This window comes from Micromys minutus (assembly GCF_963924665.1).
Source record: "Micromys minutus genome assembly, chromosome: 24".
Lineage (NCBI taxonomy): Eukaryota > Metazoa > Chordata > Mammalia > Rodentia > Muridae > Micromys > Micromys minutus.
Window position 1 is genome coordinate 18,392,565 of NC_137959.1, and position 24,369 is coordinate 18,416,933.

The following is a 24,369-nucleotide window of genomic DNA, read 5'->3' on the forward strand; positions in this document are numbered from 1 at the left end:
GATATTAAGAATGGGTTGGGGGCTGGAGTGTAGTATGTTTCTGTGTTCATTCCTTTTGTTGAGGGCTTTTGACTTGTTTTTATGAGGTAGCATCTCAATTCTGGGCATTTAATTGACAGAAGGTTTCATGTAAGAAATATGTGAATTATATTAATAGTTTTTTTTTTTTTTTTTTTTTTTTTTTTTTTTTTTGCACCAAAGTCTATGACTTGGTTCTGTTTCTTAAAATACAAATGATGATGAGAGATGGCTCAGTGGTTAAGAACACTGACTGCTCTTTCAGAGGTCCTGAGTTCAATTCTGTAATGGAATCTGCTGACCTCTTCCAATATGTCTGAAGAGAGCAATAGTGTACTTATATTCATAAAATAAATAAATACATCTTAAAAAATGGGCTGGTTTGTGTTTGGCTAGTGACACACGTAGAGATCCCCCCCCTTTTTTTGTAAGTGGTATCTTCCCAGTGTTTTTCTGACCTCCACATTCAGGCATTTCATCCGAAGGGAAATTAGCTACACCTTGGTCTCTTCTTTCTTGGAGGCCTTTTCTGCCAAAGTGTTTTGTAGTCCTGAGCCGAGCTTCTTGCCTAGTTTCTTTAAAAATTTTTGTGGACTGAGAGAAAAAGGCTCTGACCTAGTTTAGAATTTATTCTGATGCAAAGAAATATCCTCTCAATTTTGGGGCAGGATTAGTAAAGAGTAAAAAGGTCTTACAGTGAAGTGAGATTTTGAATTTAAATAAACAGAGTGCCTTCTCATTTTCCTGTGTGGCCATCAGTATCTCTATCAGTGTGACATTTTGACTTTGACCACACTTGGATACTTGGGATCTTTTTTCTTGTTTCTTCCATTTCCAGACAGAACCCTTATTGCTGCATGTCTGCTATGCTCAATACAGTATTTATTTGATAAAAGACAAATGAGTTTGCTTCTCGTACTAGTTCAGAGAGAAATTCCTGAGGATTGTCTTTTGTTCAGTAAATGGAGTCTAAGCTGAGCCTGGTTAATTTCAAAGCCACTCCCAACACATGCTCCTGTCTTCCTCTTTGTGCAGTTCTGAGCTGTTGGTGGTACCTTCTATTGGATCTGGAACAAAAACTTGAATTGTTGAATATCAGCCACAACTATTGTGACATCTGCCATGGCACTGACTAGCACTGTTGGTGTGGTTAATTTTAAGTTAGGATCAGAAAATTAGGAAGCGTTTTGGCTTTATAGCCATTGTTAGCAACCAACATACGAGTCTAAGGTAGGTATTTGCTGCTTTCACAGTGAAAGATGGGCATCCCTGGGCCTATCTCTGTGCCAGTATCCTAAGTTCCCTCCTTGTTTGACTCTGTGTTCTGACACCAGTGTGTAGTGTGTTACTGTGTTCATTCCTTCTGTTGAGGGCTTTTGATTTGTTTTTATGAGATAGAAATGTCAGAAGCTTCTCAATTCTGGGTATTTAATTGATAGAAGGTTTGATGTAAAAAATATGTGAATTATATTAATAGGTTTTTTTTTTCTTAGCACCAAAGTCTATGACTTGGTTCTGTTTCTTAAAATACAAATGATGATGATAGAATAAACAACCTTAAGTACACAAACTCTGGATGCTAAGTAGCCAAATTAATACTTAAGCAAAAGTACATTATGAAATTGGCATGTATCCTATATCACTCAGGTTCTGGAAGTGTAGGTGTTGGGTTTGCAGCCAACAGATTATACTCTCAGGTTCTCTGATGTCGCTTAGAAGAGGAAATGGGCGTTCAGTTTTTCTTTCCAGTGTTGCCCTCTCACTAACTGACCTGACTGTATCTTGGTGCAGCTTCATCTTTGCTATTTTACAAAAATATCCTGCAGTTGTACACTTACTTGCTGCATTTAGTTTTCTTTTGTTACAGCGAAAAACATTTCTATCTTGATCTTTAATTACACATATGGAGAAAAAAGTACCCCTTTCTGACAAGCACCTTAAAAATTGTTGCAGTAGAATAGGAACATTCATAACATATACATCATATGTCCCCCCCCAAATGTTGTACTAAGAAGTGACAGTTGAGCTGAGCATATGTTAATAAAAGGCCTGCATTTTCCTGTGTCACTGACAGTTTCATTGGCTTGTATATTCCTGAAATGCAAATAACCTCAGTTCTGTTCAAAGATATAATTAACCTGAGTAGTTATTTAGTATCAAATTCGCTTAACTACTAAGAGACCAAGCATTTAAGATGGTGAATTTCCTGTTCTTTCTGAAGGGCAGTGCAGTTGACAAGGGCATGGCGTGTGAGGTGACCCTGCACTCTGGAGCTCCATATTCTGTACACTAAAACAGCAGAATCTGCCTGCTGCAGTATAAAGTCTTTTAACTACCATTTATTTTAGCATCATGACATGTGCAGATTTCTGCTGCTCAGTTAAGGGACCAGCTTTGCACAACTGGTGTTGCAATCTGTGGCCACAGCACTGCATCACAATGCAGCAAATGCATTTCCCAATTTAACTGAACATGACAGAGAAGTGATTATTAGCCATGCAAGATGTCGGAAGTCATCAGAAATTCACATCAGAGGAATTGTAGTGGCTTGGGTTGAAGGAAAAAGTATCCTAGCATTCCTTGCCTACATGTTGTCTCTCCCCCTCTTTAATCTTAACTTGGTACAGTCCGTTAACAATAAAATACCCTTCTGTAACCTATAAACTGTTACTCCCATCAGTTTGTGCTTGCAAACTGACAGCTGACTTTTCTGATTTCGTGTGGAGCACTTCTGATCACAGTGCTCTGCGCAGGGGCCTGCCGTGCACCCCATTTAAGAGGATGCTACAGTCTCATTGTCTAATTGGACTCTAGTGCTTTAGTCATCTTAGCACTTGCAGAGAGCTTGGATTTTTTCCCCCTTTTTTCTTTTCTCTCTTTCTCTCTTCTCTCTCTTCCTCCTCCCACTGGACTTTTCAATCCAGGCAGTGTAGGGTGGGAAGCCTTGAGCACTGGAGCCGGCAGCACTCTCCCCACTAGAAGGGCAGGGAGAGCTGCAGTGACTGACGATCACCGGGCTGCAACTCCTTGCATTTTTGAGAGCGTCAGGTAGGATTTCTTGTCTCATAAAGAAATTAAGATGAATGCGTCCTGGTATTAGAGTGACAGCACATTGCAGTATCTTTGAAAGGTAAGATCTTGGTTCGTATGGAATTTTGAGATAAATTTGGTAGCACTTAACTCATTTGGTAGAAAAAGTATTCAATTCTTCTGAGAATCACTCAGATTTGTGCCTTGCCATTTTAATGTTTTTCTTAAAAACAACAACAACAACAACAAACAAAAACCCAAACTGTTTGGGTGGGGCAAAGATCTGTCTGAAGATTTAAAGAATTGATTTTTTTTAATTGTCGATTTCATCTGTAAGTAGCAGATAGTGTAGACTTTCTTCAAGATTTTTTAAAAGAGCTATGTGAACTGTGGAATTCTTGTGTGATGTGAAACATGAAGTTAGAATTTTTCTTTTCTTTTTTTGATAATACCAGTTTCTTCTTTAGAATTTAGGTGTGTGTGTGTGTGTCTGTCTGTATGTCTCTGTGTGTGTGTGTATGTATGTATGTATGTATGTATGTATGTATGTATGTATGTATTCATAGAATCTCATAACTTGGGTTTCTATCAGAGATTAGAATTTTCTCACAGGGAATGATTTAGTAATTTTAAATGAGAAAAATTAAATATTAGTACCTAACATAAATTCTTAATATTTATAAGTTATTGGCAATTTAAATTAAGAAAATATTTTTAATTTTTAGGTTCCAACTGAGAACTGTATAGGTCTTTTACATATATTGTACATATGTTTCAGATTTTTGTGATTTTTATAAGTGAAATAAAAACTTCCTAAGTCATGTAAACAGTGTTTGGAGAATAACAAGGTAATAATAATGTTTTCTATAAATAATACTTCATAGCTCGATTAATATCAGAAATAAACTGGTTTTAGTTCAACATTAAATCAGTTCATTGTCATGCCTTAAAAAACAATACAATAAAAAGACCCAAAAAACAATTACACACACACACACACACACACACACACACACACACACACACACCTCTTTATCTCAAGAATGTGTGTTTCTGTTGTGGGGCCTGTGGGGTCTGGAGCTCTTTTTGAAGCTGAGACTTGGAAATTGCTCACCTGATTGAGGGCTTTGGCCTCTTCAAAGGTGGGACTTTTCTTTCCTAACAATAGGAAACTAGAGAAGCTGTCAGGTGGGGGAATGGAGACCTGCTCAGAAAGGGAGGGGAGCTGTGAGAATTTGGCTTCTTTCAGAGTTGGAGTGGGGGTGGGGGAGTGGATTTACTGGTGCCTAAGATTCCTTTAAAACTCTGACCTGATGCAACACTGCATAGAATTGATTTCTGAGATGAGACAATAGCTGTGGTTTGCATTTTGTAAAAGATGGAGGAACCCTCTAACACTGACCCTGTGCACAGGGAGATGACTCAGTTATCCATGCCTTGTACAGTTGCACATTATTTCCCTTTGTTTGAAGTGGGTGGATGCCAGTGCCTTCATCAGAGCTCCCTAATGTAATGTATGGAAAACGTCTCATCCACCATTTTTAACAATTAGCTGTATCATGGGCGAGGTGAGCAGGATTCTGAAGGCAACTGCAGGTCCAACCCATTTACATTAGCTGCTGTGGTTACAAGAGCTTTGTGGCTATAGAACCAACATTGATTTTACATACTGTGTAGAAGAATTCTTTAGGAGTGGGGAGAATATTCCCAGAAAGAAAATGGAATCCTTTTGTCTACAGTGAGTATTTCTCATATAGTAATAAAGGTTTGTCTTTGGTTGAATGGGTAAAATAGACTTTTAAGCTAATGCTGCCACTGTGAAAAGTATAGCTGAGATCCTTGAATTCTTTTTTTTTTTTCTAAGTTCTAGCTCAAAAATCAGGTATATTCTTAAAATACAAGATTCATGAGTGATTTTAGTAAATGACCTTAATTAATTATTCATTAATAATGATAAATGTAAATTTATCACTAATCATAGATGAAAATTATTTCTGAGGGAACAGGAAAGCCTAAAAGTAGTAACTTTCAGAGTTTAGGTTTTTTTTATTATCTTTAAGAAGAATGCTTTTTATTCCTGAAAAGGATTGTTGAATTTTAGAGCTTTTTCTTTAAAAAAAAAAAAAAAAGACTTTCATGCTAATAATCTATAAATTCATGATTAAAAGGCATAAGAAAAAAGTGTTTATAACAAAATAAAATTTTGTTCTAAAGAAATAATAGATTGAGTTCTCTCTCCCACTTATGGGGATCGTATTTAGCACCTTTATTTAGTTAATCCTTGTGAACTCATATAAACCTCGTTTTTGTAACTGTAAGCTTATGAACCTGATTCTTAAATGTAGTTGGACTTGACTTGATTCAGATCTATGTTCTGTTCTGCTGTTGCTGAGAGAAAAACGTGGATTTTAACTTTGACTTGTGCGTTTATTTTTTAAAGGCTGAAGAATTTTTTATCTTTTTAACCCTGAAGAGTTTGACAGTAAGCTGCTTGAAGAGCTGGCTGGCTCACCAGACTAAGTGGCTGGTTCAGTTCAGCCTTCACAGAATTGTGTTCGCAGAATTTTTTTTGACTTATAGCAGGTTTAGAAAGCTACTTTCTGTAGGTTGTTGGGGAACTACTGTTCATCCTGGACACTGAGCACTGTCTCTGTTTAATACATGTTGGGTGCTCTGCAAAGAACAGTTTTCTTCACAGCAACTTTACATTGACAGAGCAGAGTCAGACAGTTGTATGAACCTTGATGGGAGTCCTAGAGAGACTATAAATCCTCTATGCTTGATAGAACTCCTCATACAGAAAGAAGCCTGGCCTTCACTGTGGGGTTCTTTTTTTTAAATGTCTTGGAGGGTCTGCATCTAATGCATTAATTGTTCATATATGTGCTATAGAAAGCAAAGGGTCCCTTTCCTTACACCTTGAAATGAAAGTGTCTTCAGGCATTGAATTAGAATGGCAGCCCGACATAGAATGTGGGGTTGATGGTTTAAGGAGCTCAACAAAGCCTTCCTTTGAAAATCTTTAAGTACTATTTCTTAGAAGATTCTGTGGGTTCTCCCCTCCGCCCTGTTACTGGCTTTATAAAAAAGCTCTATGCCAAGTACCTTTTTAGATCATCTGGGAGGTGGCAGAGGTCTAGTGCTTTGTGTTTTCTTTGATTCCAGCCTGATCTACTCCAGTTTGACTGCTAGAAGAGGCTCTCCTGATACTTGTAGAGTCTTCTTGAGTCTCTGCAGTTTGGAAGCTTTTCAGTTTCCAAATAAATTTTTAGCCTTTTGAGAGTAAAGAATCAGGAGTTGGTTCTTTCTGTGACAGGAAATATATTCGGATCGCACCTTTGACTGTGCTGGCAGTATATAGTAGACAAGCAGACATGCCAGCCAGCCTGCTAGGAGGCGTGCAGTGGCACTAAGATGGCAGTGAGGAAGGAGTAAAATGGCGTCATTGGGGGCACCATGAGGAGAGTCGGACTGCAGTTATTTCCTAGTACAGTCTGAAGACATCCTTAGGAATACCACCTAACAGCTCACAGTTATTGTAATCCATAGGGGATAGAAGTTTTCAGATGTTTCTAAAGAGTCCTTAGCACTTGTATCTAGACTTCAAATACCACCTTTAAGAGATTGTATTAACACTTTGGGGTGGCCTCCATTGTGTGTTCTTTAGTGTAGAAACTTGTTAGATAAATTTTTAGAAAATGCAGAATAGTATTCTTAATGGCATGGTGACATAGCATTTCTGTAAGAATTTATTTTTGTCATTCTACTTGTTCATGGGCTTTTGTTATTTTATATATTAAATATGCCTGTACTTTCAAAATGAAGCTTACAATATTTCTTTTGTGACTGGGTATAGATTATTCGGCAGATGAAATATGGTCAGAGTGGTGATAACAATGCTGCTTTTCTCATTCCCATCTCTTACAAGTTTGGGGTTTTTGGAGCCAACCATAAAGTTTATCTGGCATAATCATCTTATCTGGGTTAAATAAAGCAAGATTTACTGTAATAAATACCCTTCTCAAGGTCAGGCATAAGGAAGTGATGTCGTCCTACATCCATAGCACTGTATTCCTGACCTATATGCTGTCTGCGTCTACAATCCCCCCTCTTTTTTTCTTCATTGGCTGGCTGGTGGATTAAGAGCACAGTCAATCTGTCTGTGCTGGAGCAACCTGACTCACAGACGAGTCTGTTTTCAGCTGTCCCAGAAATGACTCCTGAGCTGGGCCGAGAGTCTTCCTGGGTTTGTGCTGAAGATGATGTACACTTACCAATTTGTCCTTTTTAAACACACAGTTAAAGATATGGTCTCTCCAGCAAGTGAAGTTCCTGGGCTCTTGGTGATGGTTGGACATGAATAGTGAGGCACTCTATTAGCCAGGGTGGGGCTGGGGTCTCTGAAGGCATCCCTAGCAGATAACTAACTCCTCTATCTAACTCTAACATTCTGCAGGACAAGGGAATGAGTAAAAGGATTTAGCTGCCTTTAATTTGGAGCAGTTTCTACTTCATAAATGGCCTTGCCCCATGTTCTCCACTGCTTATATTTTCCAGACCTACAGCTGTGTCTATGGTGACATTGGTAAGCAGTGCATTCTGCAGCATTTCTTGACTCCAACAGAGTAAAGTCTAAAGGTTTCCAGCCTTAATAAAGAGGTGTAGAAGAGAGCAAAACTCCAAGCACCGTTAACAAAGGAATGAATGCTTTGACAAATTACACTTAAAACAATGTGAAATCAGAGAAAATGTCTTCAGTTGGTTATTTCCAATTTTTTGAAAATGAATTTTTGAGTATGGAGGGACTGCAGTGAAACCAAGGCTCGCTCTGTTCTGTGACAGTCATCCTGGCTGGTGCTCAGAGCCATCAGCATAAGCACAGCTGCAGAGCAGGGGAGGCTGCAGAGCAGGGGCGGCTGCCACTCTTGACTGCAGTGTGAATGACTGACACTGGGTACCAGCAGGGAATTAATATGAGCGTGGCTCCTAAACTTTGTCCTCCCAGCATTCCTTGTGCTTTGCTGAGTAGAGCTCAGGCTTAATCCTCAGCTCCATGGAAAGCAGGTTGCTAGCTCTCACTTGACTGAGACACACTTTCTGCTAAGCCCCTACTCCTAACCCCTGGCTCAGTGTCCAAAGCTTGCTTTTATTTTTTTCTCAACAGGGTAAAAGGCACAAGATCAGATAAAGGTCAGTAATCTAATCCTCGTCTTGTTTTTTGTTGAGAGTAGAGATTACTTTAGTGGGTTTTTTAGAGTGCGTTTTAAGGCCCCTATAAAGACATGCTGCTTATAAGCCAGGCTATTATTGATGTATTCCCATTTATGCTGCAGGGCAGGTTTAGTACCCAAAGTCCAAGATGAACTTGAAGTGCCTTTTTTGTCCTCTAATGAACCCACCTTGTTCCTCCCCTAGAACAACTGTGGGGTCCAGTTTTGAGATCCTATTCATGTGAGGAGAGGCCTCTGATGCTGTTCTTTGTAGCCAAGCACACAGTGTATTGTTAATATTCATTCCATTTGCAAAGGTGGATTGAAAAAGTTTTTCCTGTAGAATCCTTCCCTTTCTTGTGTCTCCATAGTTTAGCCTTAGCAAGTGTGCTGAGGTTATGGGCAATTGGATGAAGGAGGAAAGGAAGTGCTCACAATTGTGTTTTCTCTTTGGCACTACCCCAGTGTCAGAGCCACTGGCTGGCGCCCCTTGTCCCTTGATCGCTTGTCTACCACTGTGACAGTGCATTTCCCCGGCAGAGAGAGAGGAGAGCTAGCAGAGGCTAAGCTGCCACAATCTGGCACACTAGACTATATCATGGTCTCTGTCGCTGGGTGTAGGCTTGGGCATAGTTTTTAAGGAGTGCTGTGACAGCAGCACTGACAGAGTTGTCCCCTTTCTCCAGTCCTCTTGTGAAGAAGCAGTGCTTTATACAGGCCTAAAAGGGCACAGGGCATTTTGGGATGTGGAGGAAAGCAGAATCTGTAGAAAACCATTTTTTTTCCTTTGTCACCAATGTCAAAGGAACCACTCATTTATATGATGTCATCAATACTTGTACCCTCTGTTTGGAGCCTCCCAATAACTGAGAAGTCTGAATTGTTTATCCTTCTTGAATATCTAGAAATGGCTGAAATGAGGTGAGGTAGTCAGTTAATAAGAATGCTCCACTGCCCTTAAAGGGGGCAGAAGCAACTTAGCAGCAGCAGCAGCATAAGACATAAGTAGCCTCAATGGGATGCAGCTTCTAACATGGTCTTCCTCAAGTTAGCAACTCTGTATGCCAATCAACCTCAGTGTGATGCCTTGGTGCAGAGCTAGGAAGAATCACCCAGTATTTTAGTGCCCATGTTATATTGATAGGATGGATGGGTGTTTTACACATCTCTGCAGTCCTGACCACACCACCTGACCTTGCTGCTGTTTTGTTCACAGCTTTACCTGACTCTGAAGTCTTAGAAGTTAGGCTTTTGTTCTGGAATTTTGCTTGTTTTAGGGGGTGGGGAACATGTAAGGAGGAACTATGCACAAGGTATAAGTGGGCTTACAGTATAATGCTCCTCTTTAAGGCCCATGCTTTCTTAGAAAGCAGTGGTGCAGATGGACTAATACTGACATGTTTTGAAGAGACCAGGCTTGTCAGCATGTTGTCAAAATGTTGCCCATTTTGTTGGTCTGGGAGGAGGTACCACTCATGTTGAGCATTCTTGTGTTTATTAGCATCTCCTCATGGAAACTGAGTTCTTTTCCTCCTGGGGGAGAATTAGAAGACTGCCCCGTAAACCAGTTTGAACAATAATTTGATTTGCCTTAAAGGATCCAAATCCAGCATGCAGTTTTATGACCTTCTTCATACCCTAACACTTGAAACCTATTTTGTCCAAAATACAAAATGAGACCTGTCATCATGACTTGTGCAGCACCATGCCACATTGCCTGGGGCAACCTCTGCCTCCAGACCTATCAGAACATGAATCTGCTGCCACCTGCTGAAAGGGGTGCTAGGCTCAGCACAGGCTCACACAACAGTATCAGACTAGGGACACCATTCTTGTCTATCTGACATTATTTTCTTATGGGGAACACATGCAATCTATCAACAGACGATTTAACATTTTTGTAGAAAGCAAGCAATGGGGCTTACTTTAAATCTGAGTTGGAGAATAAAGTCTGAACATTAGTGGAGATCCAGCCTCATTCCCCATTATATCACAGTAATCTATCTGATAAAACAATGAAAAGTGCTTTAAGATATATGTAAAATTTCCAATTTAAAACTTGGGAACTATCCAAGTGTAAAGGTATCTGCTCTTTGGGTTTCATCATTTGCACTTGAGTGATTTCTTTGGGGCGGGAACATCAATGGACGCCACAGAAGGGGCTAATGAAGAGCATGTCCATGCCATCCCAGAGGCCCAGCTCACTGTGTTTTGTTTCATTTTAGAATGAGAATTACTGTTTATTTATTCACCTCCTTCATTTCCACCCCCCAAAAGACAGGCTTTCAATATACAGCTCTGGTTGTCTTTGAATTCTCTGTGTAAACCAGGCTGGCCTCAACCTGATAGAGATCCATCTGCCTCTGCCTCTGAAGTGCTGGGATAAAAGGCATGTGTCACCATGCTCACCCAGCCCTTTTTTGCTTATTTTGTTTTTATACCTTTTGTCTGTGTCTTGGTAGTTCATTCAGTCATAGTGTTAATATTTTGATTCAGGGCTGGCTAGATGACTCAGTAAGGAAAAACATTTGCTGCCAAATCTAACGAGTTGAGCTCAGTCTCTGGAGGCCATGTGATCGAAGGAGAGAACCAACTCCCACCAGTTGTTTCTGACCTCCATGTGTGCCATGATCCCTGGCCCAAATAAGTATATGTAAATTTTTAAATTTAAGTATTTTGCATGTTGGTTATTACAGGTTTCCTGTTAATTTGTATCCATCATACATATGAAATGGGAGGCAGCACAAAGGTCCCGTGGTGTCCACTATGGGTTTGCATTGTGTCGGATGCCTTTTGGTAAACATCCACCCGCTGCAGAGCCTCACTCTTCATTTGACAGCATGGGTAGCTGGTTGGTCTATTGGAGGAAAAAGAGAATAAACAGTGTTTTGTGTTGTGAGGACCATATAAAATAATGGCTTTTCCTTTGTGCAGCGGCCTCTGCATGTACAACAGTGAGGAAATTTATGTGTTCTTCAAGTCAAACTTACTTGTTGTAGATGGGGGTAGAGACCTGTAAAAGAAGCAGTGTAAATTCTATTTTTAATGTCTTTTATTTTCTGAAAAAACTGAACATGGAAATTTTTCTCATTAGAGATTCTTTCTTAAAAGATTATGTGAGATTCTTTTTAAACAGATTATGCTGTTTGCATGTGTGTGTGCACATGTATGTATGTGCCTATGTGAGTTCTGAGGATCTGAACTTGGGTCCTCAGGATTTCAAAGAGAAAGAGCACTTACTTGCTGAATCAGTTCCTCACTGCTGGAAAACAGATAAGCTAAGAAAATGTGTCCATTAGGCAGAGCAGAGGTCTGTTTGCTTATGTTTCTTCTCTGGGGGTATTCTGAATACCAGAGTCTATATTAAGTAAGACATATCTTCCTGGCTTATAGTGATTTAGGAGCCACTTTGGCCACTGGGTTCCTGAAATACTACAGTATCAGTAAGAAAATGAATGTAACCTTGAAGTTCTGGTCTGGGTTATTCTCCGTCAGGTACTTCACAAGGCAGCATAGTTCCTCTAGCAGTGATGGACTAGAGAGTTGGCTCAGCGGTTAAGAGCACTTGCTGCTCTTGCAGAAGACCTAGATTTGTCATTGAATTGCCTAATTCCTTCCTGAATGGGAGCTATTGTATGTTCTAGAAAGCTGGAAACCAAAACCCATCTCAAGAGCCAGTAAAGTGTCTAATCCAGGGCCCTGGAAGGGAGAAGTAAATAGGAAAGTTAGGTATAGGCATATTAACCCCAAAGGTCTGCAAGCATCTCCAAGGAGGAAGGGAGCCATGCATAGAGGCTTCCCAGTAGTGGAGACCCAGCTCAGCCTTTACCTTTGTGCCCTAACTTGTTTTCCAGAGAACCCACTTTTTGGTAAATGATAAAAACACCTCTCCAGAATGAGGACAGGCTTTGAAGTTTTAAGAAGAGTCACAGAAACCAGAAAGAAAAGATGCACATAGACAAAATCTGTTGGTCCTACCAGTAAGAATAAGACCACTATGACAACTTTTGAGCCAAATTCGAAGCTAGTTTTATTAAATACTGGCCAGATGGATTCCCATAGTATGGCACTGAATTACATTAAACAGGGGCTTATAAAGGCAAGACCCACAAGGCTATGTACTAACCACCTTTGTCCAATCAAGGGCAAACATACATCCTGACAAGTTCCACACATCCTGCCTGCATAGCTCCTGTCTATGTGCAATCAAGCACATCCTGTACATTTGGGACAACCAAGGTTGTTCACAGAAGCAGAAACACAATTCGTCTCTTACGTGAACAACAGCCCCCAGCATTTCAGGAAGTTACCTGCTCTTGCACAAGTAGTCTTACAGGTTAGAGGCATTTTTGTTTTGTAGATCTCCTAAGCACAGTAATTTAAATTTAAAACATAACTTTAGCCATAACAAGTCAAAGAAGAGGCTTGGGAAACCTGAGTGGAGACAGATTATGTTTCTGCCCAACTGTTCAGTTTATTCTTGTTATGTTTGTATTTTGGTGTTTTGAGACAAGGCTCAAAACTCTGAGGCTCAGGTTGGTCTTGAACTTGCAGCAATCCTCCCAAGTACTAGGATTATAGTGGTGAGCCACCATGCCTGGCCCTGCCCAGGCTCTGAGAAGGAAGAAGACAGGAGTCATACCCATTTTGATGTTTAATTTTGCTTTCATTATTTTATATGGTAAAATACATTATTGCCCCCATCTTTAATTTAGTGATTTTATTTCAGCCCTGTGTTACTGTTACCAGAGTTGTTGTGAGTCAAAGCCTGGACCTCTAGACCACTTAAAAAAAGATTGAAGAACAGAGCCAGGTGGTGTGGCTCATACATTTAATCCCAGCACTTGGGAGGCAGAATCAGGTGGATCTCTGAGTTTGAGGCCAGCCTGGTCTACAGAGAAAGTTACAGGTCAGCCAGGGCTACACAGAGAAACCCTGTTTGGGATGGGTGTGTTGGGTGTGGTGAATGGGTGGGTGGGTGGTGGTGGTGAAGAACAGAAAAAGATTTATTCAATAATAGCCATACTGGGAGAGGAGCAAAGTAGTCCCCACTCGCTCCAAATTCATCTTCATGTTCCTGACATGAGGTTTAGGTTAAAACAGAGAGCAAGAAGTATGCCTAGCCAAGCAACGCTAGTCTGATTGTGCTCCTCCCCATACCATCTGGACTCCAGTCTGTCCTGCAGGGTGGTCTGAGAAGTTGTCAGACCTGTGTTAAATTTCTGTCTTGGGGACAAGCTGCCCCCCCCCCCCCCCCCCCCGGCTGGCACTAGTTTCAGCCTGTTTTCTTCCATCATGAGATGCCTGGGGAAATTGGAATTTCTTGGGTGTCTCAATAGTTTGATAGCCAATGGGAGAGAGATGGTGTCTTTAAAATATCTTCATTCATTGCTTTTCCCCAAGGGTGTGTTCTTTAGAAGAAATTAATCACCACTAGATGGCACAAGATCCCATCACTACTGTGTACTGTTAATTCTTTTTAAAAGATAGGCTGCTAATGTATAGTCTTTAAAAAATATAACATGGACAGTATGTTCTAATTTTCCTTATAGAAAGGGAAAAAAGGATAAATATCAAAGATCAGGATAAATGTAATTATCCCTATATATAACCAAATATAAGCTTTCTAGAATAAACACTTTGTCTGACTTGCACAACTTGCACAAACTTATAATGCCAGTACTTGGGAGACTAACCTAGGAGAATTGGAGAGAGAAATAGCAAATTCTGTTGGAGGGGTATTGAATATATGCAGGTGTTCTTGCCATTATTGCCTAAATAATATGATATTTAAGCTCTTAACCCAGCATTCACATTATGTTAGTGAGCTATGGCTTAAATTGTGTACAGGTCTCATGCAAATACTGTGCTATCTGGGAGAGGGTCTGGACCTGTCTTCCAGGCATTCTGAGAAGTGATTGTGTCGAGGGTTGTGTGAACTACAGAGAACAGGCAGTTTTTGAGGTACATAATGGTGTGGTCTTTGTTCATATGTGGGTCATATCTGAAATCTGAGTCTCATGCACAAGCTTCATTTAATATGTTGAAATATTTTAAAATATAGCTTTTAAAAGACAAGGAGCTTAATCTAATCCTAATAATTTGTTATTTTCTTTTTCTACAATAAACTTTTACTTTTGGAAATTATAATTACATCATTTACCCCCTTCTCTTTCCTCCCTTTAGCCCCTCCCATGTAAACCCCTTTCCTCAATTTTCTTCAAGTATATGTCCTTTATTTTCTTTAATTGTTGGTAATGTTGATTTGTGATTTGTGTGTGTGTGTGTGTGTGTGTGTGTGTGTGTGTGTGTGTAGTATTTTTAAATTCAGTTGAGGGCTCTGTTATACAAGAATTATTTTGCTTTTAAATGAATATGTCTGACTACTGCTATGCCTGCAAACATGTATGTATGTATATATGTATATATGTGAAATACATGAATGTACGCATGGTTAAAAGACGTTAATGTGCTGATCATTTGACTTGGGAAGATCAGGGAAGCATAGAAGGGAAGATAGAATATCAGATTTAACCAACGTGTTGCCCTCTGCATCAGCCATAACAGAGAAATTAAATTAGGCCTTAAATTGAACAGTGGCTTCTCCTCTCACTTCTACCCTTGTTTGCACAGCTTCCTGAAGCAGCAGTGCATGGTCCCTGCCTACCCATTGTTGAGCAGCATCAGTCCATAGTAGTTGATGTTTAGTTTTGCTTATAAATGGTGACACTGTAACCATTGAAGTCCTTGTAAGAAAGATAGTGAGTTGGGTAATACACAGTTGAGATCCTGTCTTAAAAATAGAGAATTCATAATAAAACTTTTAGTTGATTTTTTTCCAGGAAGGGCAATGCATGTATATTTTATAATTGCATCATTTATCTCCCTTTCCTGTGTGTGTGGACTATTATTTAGGAAGGACTGAAGCCTTTCCCTAGTCCTCACCTTGTGGTCCTGTTATCAGTATAGATAGTAGTCTGCATTGAATCCTCAGAGCTGCCCTGGAGCTATCTTCCTGAGAGAACTGTTTGCTGGCTGTTGGCTGCCTATCAGTACATCATATGGTTTGGAATATGAGAGCAGGTGCAGGGGAATTGTGGACCCATGTATAAGGGATCTTGGAAATCTAAGAATATTATTAACATCTTATCCAAGTTATATTCCTGTATTGCCTTCCATCCACATTTGTTAACTGGCAGTTTAAGAACTAGGCTATTTGGACAGAGTGCAGTAAAGCTACAGTTGTTAAAATACAAGTATTCACACTAACTATATCTGTAGAAAATCGTCTGATACATCTTAAGTAAACTTACCACTTAAAGGCAATTGCTTAATTCTTTCTTTAAATTTCCCACAATTTTTAAGAATTGTAGAGAAAGCATTACAAAGAAAGCAGATCATTAAAATGTATAAATGTCTGAATAGTGTGCTTGCCAACTGTGCTGTACAGAATATAGGTGTATCTGGTGTGTAGCATAACTTGGAGTCTACATTACAACCAACTTTGATCTCCATACATGAATATATGATACTAATTGTAGCTTTGCTTGTTTCTACTTAGACCCCTCAGCCCTAGGGAAAGAAGCTTTACCTAAGTATAAAAGACAGGTTGTTTACATGGTGTCTGCCTGTGTGCATCTGTGGCTATTGTCACAGTATCTTGTATCCTCCCTCAGCTGACCTCATATCAGGCAAATAGAGACAGTGAACAAGAACAAGGAGGTCATCCTGAGCTCCCTTTCTTTAAAGTCTCCTACATATCTAGATAATCAGTATTAATGATGGAGCTATGTATTGAGCCTTGGGTCCAAGAACCTGATTACATTATCTCATTATTATACATAAGTCAACTGACATTTAGAGTTTGGCTAATTAATGTCTTGCCATTAGTAAATGGAGGCACTAGGCTTTGGCAGGGGCAGTGAGGACAGAGAGTATGTGAGTCTCCAATATCCCAGTCTGGCCTGCAAACTTCCTGTGTTATTGAAAATGGCCTTGAAATCCTGATACTCCTGTCTCCACTTCAGTGCCAGAAACTGGATGTGCACTGCTATACTGGCTCTTAGGATTATCTTCTGCTCAGTAGTGTACTTCTGGCTATTTGACAGTAACCTTGGCTATGTGGCTTTACTTCATTATCTAGGGCTTCCTGAAGAATGAGAAAGATAATGCCTTGCTGTCTGCTATTGAAGAGTCCCGGAAGAGGGTAAGAAAACAACCTACACGGGGTGCGTGAGTGATGCTGTTCACCAGTGGGATGCAGGTTCTGCTTCCTTTATCTTGCCGCATGATGGTGACACTTTTTTTAAATTAAGAGTTTGTTTTAAACTGGCTTTTCTAGTGGGGGGGGCATGTGGAATCAGAGGACCTTTTATTTCTAGTGGGGGAGGGGTGTGGAACCAGAAGACAACTTTTGTGGATTGGTTATTTCCTTTTACCACGTGGGTTTGGAGTTCAAACCTGGATTTCCAGGTTGGCAGCAGGCCTTATATCGCTATGCTGACATTTTCTCAAGTGCTTCTAGAATATGTTTAGTATACTGAATGATGGCAGATGCATCACCCAGAGCAGCCATCAAACACTCCAGCCTATCTCCACCCCTGCAAAGCTCTCAACCCGGAAATATCAGAACAGTAGCTCTACACAGGTGTTTCTGGATGATTTCATTCTGGGAGTGAATAATAATTATTAGGTAAGATTCCCAGTATAGCATCCCATGTCGGATAAATGTGCATATTTTACAAAAGCGTTTCTTCATGATGCTCATAGGTCATTTCTTTTACTAACGTGAGTTAGCTCCTCTTGCATCTGACAGGACTGCAGCCTTTCAGCAATATCCCAGTTCAGAGAGTTTTGAGGCTCCTGTGAGGTTGGGGGAAGAGAGAGAAAGGGCTAGCTGTCAAGTTAGACCTGGCTCTGAGAAGGTGCCTACTCCCAGAAGCACCTGCCAGTCTGCCTGCTGTGTGTCTTTGCAAAGGAATTGGAGGAAGGAATGTTGTTTCTGTTACTTAGCTTGGATGCCAGGTAAAACATTAAGTTTAAGTATTATTTGTATAATCTGAAAAGTAATAAAGTGAGAAGTGCCCCTGCTTGACGCACTGTTAGTTCAGCCTACAGGGTAAAACCCTCAATAGGACTGATAGCAGGCACGGCTGCCTTCTCTAGTGTGCAAGAAATGTTCCAAAGGTGTTACATGACCAATAAGGAAATTCCATTTCTTTCATTACATTGTTGGCAGCAGTACTTAGTCCTGGAAATAGAGAAATTCATTTGATTTAGATTTGAAGACGTTTAGAAAGGATTTTTTTGTTGTTGTTCACACTCTTGAATTTCTCACCAAACTTGATTGTCCTGTTATAAAAGATCAATGAAATTAAACTAGGATTCTTGAATGCCTCTAAACCTTATTAATACATTTACTCTGTAGAATGTGTTTCTGAAATTGGCAGTCTCTAAATATTGTACCATACTGAGACTAAATGTGCAGCCAGCCAAAACATTTAGGTGACATGCCACAGCACAAAATGTGTGCATATGTGTTTAAGAGGAAGACATTCCAGTGTTGGTGGCCAGCCTGAAGGGATATCTCTCACTTGGCTGGACATTGGAAGGTTGCTGCTGAGCAAAAAATAATTTTCAATAAAGAATAATTTAAAAATCAGCAGCTTCCTGGCATTTTGGCTACAATTTCATGTTTGAATAACTTGCCAATGTCCTGCTGCAATGCTGAGAAAACAGGATAGAAACCCACAAATGTATCCTTGCTTTTCCCATTTAGTGCATCCCAGCAGAGACAAAATGACACCCTCAGAACATACAGAGTGTTTCTAAAAGCTGCAACAGCTCAGTAATAATAGGATGTGAAGCCAAAGCATATTGCTCTCTTCATTTTGTAAAATGGAGTTCAGAAACTCCCAACATGTTCTTAATTCTCAGTACAAAGAACAAAGCAGGAAGAATTTTTGAAGTTTTGTTTATTTCTCCCATGTCTTCAGAGAATATTGTAAGAAGGGCATAAAATGTGCTGCCCTTCTTCCTAGTCAGTGTGTATACATGTGTGTATTATATCCTTTGTTCTTTTAGCCTACATTTTAATGCTGTTCAAAACTCTGCATTTGCAGAAAGTATTTGATTTTTCTAATAGTTCCTACAGTTTGTGCACATAACTTTTATCAGTATAAATTATCTTCATTGCCCAAAACAAAGCAGGCATTACTAATATGCTCTCAGTGCTGCCTAATTAGATGGCAATCTCATCGTAAGTGAGATAGCCGTCTGAAAAGTGGGCTTAATCTGGGGGAAACCTGATCTGCCATTTAAAAAGTTACCGGCCTAGAATAGCCTCCGTTCAGTGTAGCTATAAACTATGTTAATTCTGTCTTTCTTTAGTTCTTGCTTTTCTTCCTTCCATTCCTCTCTCTTCCACCCTGACCCCAGTGCCTTTGTTTTAATATATTCCTGTCTTGCCAGTTGACAACAGTGTAGTCACCAGAGTAGGATGGTGGGAAATCAATCCCAGAAGGCTTTTTATTTTTAAATTTTAGTGCTTTTTTTCTGTTACAAGAAATATTAGTGCTTTAAAATATATAAATACGTAAAATCACTGGAAGAGCCCACCACCCTTTAGTGTATGTTAACTCTTAAGATACCAAAGATTCTTTATTGTTTTATGTCTTACAAAGAAAAGGTACTACTGTGGCTTTTAATAGCCTAATTGCAAAAGGCTAGTAAAGATGCCTGTTTCAACAAGCATAGGGAGAGATGCTCATCACTAATCATTAGGAAGATAAAAATCAAGACGACAGTGAGCTACTACCTAATGTTTCTATTGACAGCAGCAGCAGCAAATAGCAAGTGTTGGTGAGCGGGTAGGAAAATGGAAGCAATGATTCACTGTCTGAATCTAAAGTGCTGTATCCTTTATGGAAACATGTAGCCTCAGAAAATCAAGATTACCAAGATGATGTCAGTGATTCTCCATCTGAGTATATCCCCAGATTTGAAAGCTGGGACTTGGAAAGATATCTGTACATCCACGTTCTTAGCAGTGTTATATCCAAATGGAAGGAAATTTTTGGCACATGCTTCAACATGATGGACTCTAGGACTGCTAAATAAAGTAAGATAGTGTATGGGTCCATCTCTGAGAGATAACCGGAATAGACACATTGAGAGGGAGTTAGATAAGGGTGGTCAGGATCTGGGTAGAGAAAGGAACGGCTTGTTGTTAGTGAACTGCTTTAGTTTTGCATCAGCATTATAAGGATGGAAGGTGGTGGCCATTGCCCCTGTACGTCATGCCTCTCAACTGTCCACCGAAAACTAGAAAGCTTGGGTTGGAGACGGTTCAGCAGGTAGCAGCACTGGCTACTCCTAAACAGAAGGTATGGGTTTGATTCCCAGTATCGAGCATGGTGACTCATAATCATTTGTAACTCCAGTCTCAAGAAGCTTATATCCTCTTCTGGCCTCCCTAGGCACTGGATATGCATGTAATGTGCAGATATCCATGTACATAAAACAGCTATATAATAAAATAATAAAATAATTTAAGTGGTATATATATTTAAGTGGTATATATTTCTCATAATTTAGTAAGAGTTTTTAGAAATGTCTTCATATCAGTGAAATAGTATAAACCATTTCTAACATTTTTTTAAGTGATAAATTTTAAAATAGATTGTTTGGGTCTGCTTTTGGAAAAGTGGATGGGGGCTTCTATTTTGCAGTTCTGCATGTTTTAAACAAAACCAAAGTCACCAGGTGTGTTCTCTGTTCCTGTCTGGCAGACCTTTGGCATGGCTGAGGAGTATCATCGAGAATCAATGCTGGTCGAATGGGAACAAGTGAAACAAAGAATTCTGCACACGCTGCTGGCATCAGGAGAGGATGCTCTTGACTTCACCCAAGAAAGTGAGGTAGGTTGAATCAGGTAAATTACCATCAGTTAAAATACTAAGTCCCAGTGTGTGCTTATCTTAATTGCCAAAGTTTATTGGTAGTTGTACTAAGTCAAGATTATTCTTCTCTTTTAATGATTTAATTAAACAGATAGAGACAGTGTAGGAACATGGTTCAAAGCTTAAAACACCCTAATCCTGATGTCCCATTCTCTTGTGCTTTATAATCTGTAGGGCATCACTTCACCCTCACACACACTTCCAGCCTTCCTTTATACAAGGTCTGAGAATATATGCTAATCTGTGTAAAGTATTTGTGTGCTTGCTTCTTCTCCTTCTGCATCTTTCTTCTGTCTCACTGTGTTGGAGATCTTTCCTGCAAGGATTTTCAGGGGCTATATTTGGGTCTAACAGATCTGTCTCCTCTTCTCCCTCCTCCTTTTTCTCCTTTTCCCCTTTCCTCCTCCCCCTCCCCTAATTATCACTCCTTTTTTTCTCAAGATAGGTTTTCTCTGTGTAGCCCTGACTGTCCTGGAACCTGCTTTTTAGACGTCAAACTCACAGAGATCTGCCTGCCTCTGTCTCCCAAGTACAGGGATTAAAGCCGTTGTCCTTTCTAAAGTAATTTCAGAGTTGAGGATGTAGCTCAGTTAGAGCAATATGCACAAAGCTCTGGTCAATTCCCAGTACTCAAGAGGAGAAGATTAAAAGTTCAATATCAAAGCCAACCTAGGATACATGAGCTCCTGTGTCAAGTTTAAAAAAAAGCATCTGGAACTATTTCAGAAATAGCTAAAGTTTATAATGTTTTAAAACCAATGATCTTAATATTACCAGTGCTTCTTTGGTGAGGACTTAGCATATTTTACTATGTAACTGAAGCTATCCTCAGGCTTGCAAACTTCCTATCCTATCCTCCCAAGTACTGATTTATAGGTACATGCCCCTCAGCCAGTGCAGGCCCCTACACTGTTACTGTATATGGAGATAGGGAAGCTCAGGCTCAGAGTTAGAACATGTGGCAAAGCCCAGAACTTCTAAGTCTTGGTTGTATTGAAGTGTGGGTCAGGGATTTGGTGGATTTAAGAACCAATCTTTCTGATCAGTCAAATCCCCAGGTAAATAGCTGCTGGTGTCTGGTTATTTTGGGAAATTGCTCCTTAAGGGCACTGTCCTATATTTCTTAGACTTCAGCTTAAAATATCTTTGAGGAGGAAGAATACACAAGACCCTTGGCTAATCTAGTGTTTCTCTCTCAATTCTTCCTGAATCTGAACAAATAATTAGAACAACTCCTGCTTTTATAAACTTCATTTAAAAAATGGTGTTAATAGGTTGTGCTCTGTACAGGGATTTGAAAGTAATTATAAACTACAAATGAAATATTCGTCCTTGACTGCTCTTCTCTCAAAAATAGACCAGTCTATTCAGCAGGCTCTTCCTCCATGACCTCCAGGCCCCTTGGAGAGAGTAACCCATGCTTGTGCTGTTCTCTGTTGCTGTGTAAGTTGTCAGGCGATGCAAGTCTCTTCCGTATATCTAGAGAATTTCATTTTCTGAAAACTTGTGGGAAGCTTTTGTTTCTTTATGTAGAGATAGGATTGTGTTTTAGTATACAGCCTTGAGTAGTCTGGTGTTCTCTTTATAGCATGACCTGTGTGATCCTTCTGTCTTATTCTTTTTAGTGTTGGAGTTACAGGTCTGAGCTTGCAGAGGGTTTATTCTCAGCTTTCATATAGTTTTCATTGGTTTTGTTGCTTTGAACTTTCTCCATAAAGTGTAAGGTTTATACAGTGAAGCATAAAAATTATAAGTGTAATTTAGTAAATTACTAAAAATGAACAAGTTACTAAGCCAATCTCAGCATTTCAACAGTAGCCTCTGACCTCTACCCCATCCCCAGAGTCCTGCCTCTTTGGACTTGATATGACCAGAGCCGTAAAATGTGCTGTTTGTAGCTTCTTTGTTTGCATTACACTCTACTCATATATATATTGTTCATAGTGGTGAGCCATTAATTTTATGGCTGAGCAGTATAACTAGTTTTGTTTGCTCATTATAGTGTTGATGGTCATTTGGATAGTTTCTAGTTCTTGGCTTTTATAAACAATGCTATTAAGAACAATTCCTTTATCTTTTGGTGAAATATATTTGTATCTCTTTGGGGTACATACATATGAGAGGAAATTGCTAGGTCAAAATATATGTGCCCGTTCAGCTTTGGGCTAGAGTTAGAGTTACTGGAAGGGCACTTGAGCATGCACCAGGCCCTGGGTTCAATTCTTAACACCCATTTCTCCCCTACATGTGCACACACATGCGAAAGCACACACACACACACACACACACACACACACACACACACAGTTTAGCATTTTAGTTGTTCTTTTGGTTTTTTGAGATAGGGTCTTACTCTGTAGTCCAAGCTGGCCCAAAGCTCACTAGGTAATCTAAGCTAGCTTCAACCCACAGTGATCATCTTGTTTTAACTTCTTTAAGGGGTTGGGATTAAGACATGAACCACCACACCCTGTGAAAGTTCAACTTTACTAGACATTGCCCCTAAATGGTTTCATTATATATTCTCCAACATCAGTATGTGAAAATTCCATTAGTTTTCTATCCTTGCCACACTTGATGCTATCTTTTCAGAATTTAGTCATTCTTGTAGTACATAGAGCCCTGTGTTTTCACAGACTCTCTCTGTATAATTTCCTTCAAAGTGATAGAAAGATATATTATCTCTACTTCACTCATACTATAGAGGAGAACACACAGTTTGAAGAACAGATGACAAGTATCAGAATTAAACTTGAACCTAGATTTTTCTTTGTGAGACTCCCTTTTTTTCCCTGTGCTAAGGGCTGGGAACAGGTAGAACACTGCAGCCCAGTGTCTGGCATGGCCTGTGTGCTCCAAGCCTGCACAGTGTTACAGCTCCATCAGCATTTGGTAAGCTACACATTGTTAAGATCAGTGGTCTTAATATGGCTTTTTTTCTCTTTTGATTTATGAAGTACTGCCAAGAATAAAAATATTCTGATTTAAATAGACAAATAATAATGGAAGATGTAGGGCTTGATGAGCACAGTGGTAGCAATTGTTGGATCAAAGAGTCGTCAGAGAGAAGACCATGGATCATTTTGAGTTAACCTTTTATTTGAAGGAAAATGTCCAAATTTGGATAATTTAATATAAAGCTGAGCCTGAGGCTTTTGTGGGAAATTTTTTAAGGCAGAAATGAACTGAAATATGGTAGTCTCTGGAATGTTTGTTTTTCCCAGGAGCCTTTCAATAACAGAAGAGCAAAGACACTGTTAATATCTATTCCTGGCAAGTTTTAATAAAGAAAGCAGTATTTTAATAGCCTAAAGTTATTTGGAAAGTTAATATCCTTGGGATGCCATTGAAGAAAGGGGTACAGCTTTTAAAGGAAGGTAGAAATTGTTAACTTTTCAAGAGTTGTCTAGGTAAAAATAATGTACTTTGACATAAGTCTCCTGAGTCTAATTGCCCTGCTATGGATTCTTGTGGCCCAGTTCTTACATCTGGCCAGTGTGAGGAAGGACTCCAGTATCTGTGGCTTGTATGGCAAAATGATGTTGAGCAGTGTGGGAACTCCTAGATATATTTTAACCAACATTTAAAATGTATTTGGGGTCTGCTGAGATGGCTCAGTGGGTAGCAGTGCTTGCCATGAAAGCCTGACAGCCTAAATTTGAACCCTGGAAGCCATGGAAGGTGGAAGAGGAGGATTCAGCCTATTTATGTAAACATGTATGCATATGTTCATGCATGCATAAATACGTACATGCATACATATATTCTCTCTCTCTCTGAGACATACTTTTTTTTTTTCTTAATAAAAAGGTGGATTTAACTTAGGTGAGTTGGATTTTGGCCACGGTCACTGAGCATATCCCTGGATGAGATGCCTGGAAAGTGACTCAGCAAGCAACAGCCTTGCTGAAGAAGCCAAGCTGAGGCTTTATGACAGATGACACAGCTGCTGTTCTGCTCTGTGGTGTGTGAAACTCGTGACTGTTGAGCAGCCACTAATTTTGATAAGATACCATATTTCAGGTGTCAATCATACAGCTTTCTCATATTTTAACATCTCTGAAATCACAACATTCTTATTCAGTTATGGTTTTGGCAGCATTTTTATTCTTTCCAGCATGTAGTGGCATGTATGACATGTCTTAAATGAA

At 39.6% G+C, this 24,369-nt stretch overlaps 1 protein-coding gene across 1 annotated transcript in view; it reads left to right on the forward strand.

Annotated features, from left to right (window-relative positions):
• The window catches only part of NUP93 (nucleoporin 93), a 92,074-nt gene that overhangs the window by 44,749 nt on the left and 22,956 nt on the right, over positions 1-24,369 (forward strand). The window contains exons 4-5 of the mRNA XM_080937377.1: positions 16,402-16,464; positions 20,048-20,176. Coding sequence (XP_080793503.1) covers positions 16,402-16,464; positions 20,048-20,176 — 192 coding nt within the window. The remainder of the gene's footprint in view (positions 1-16,401; positions 16,465-20,047; positions 20,177-24,369) is intronic.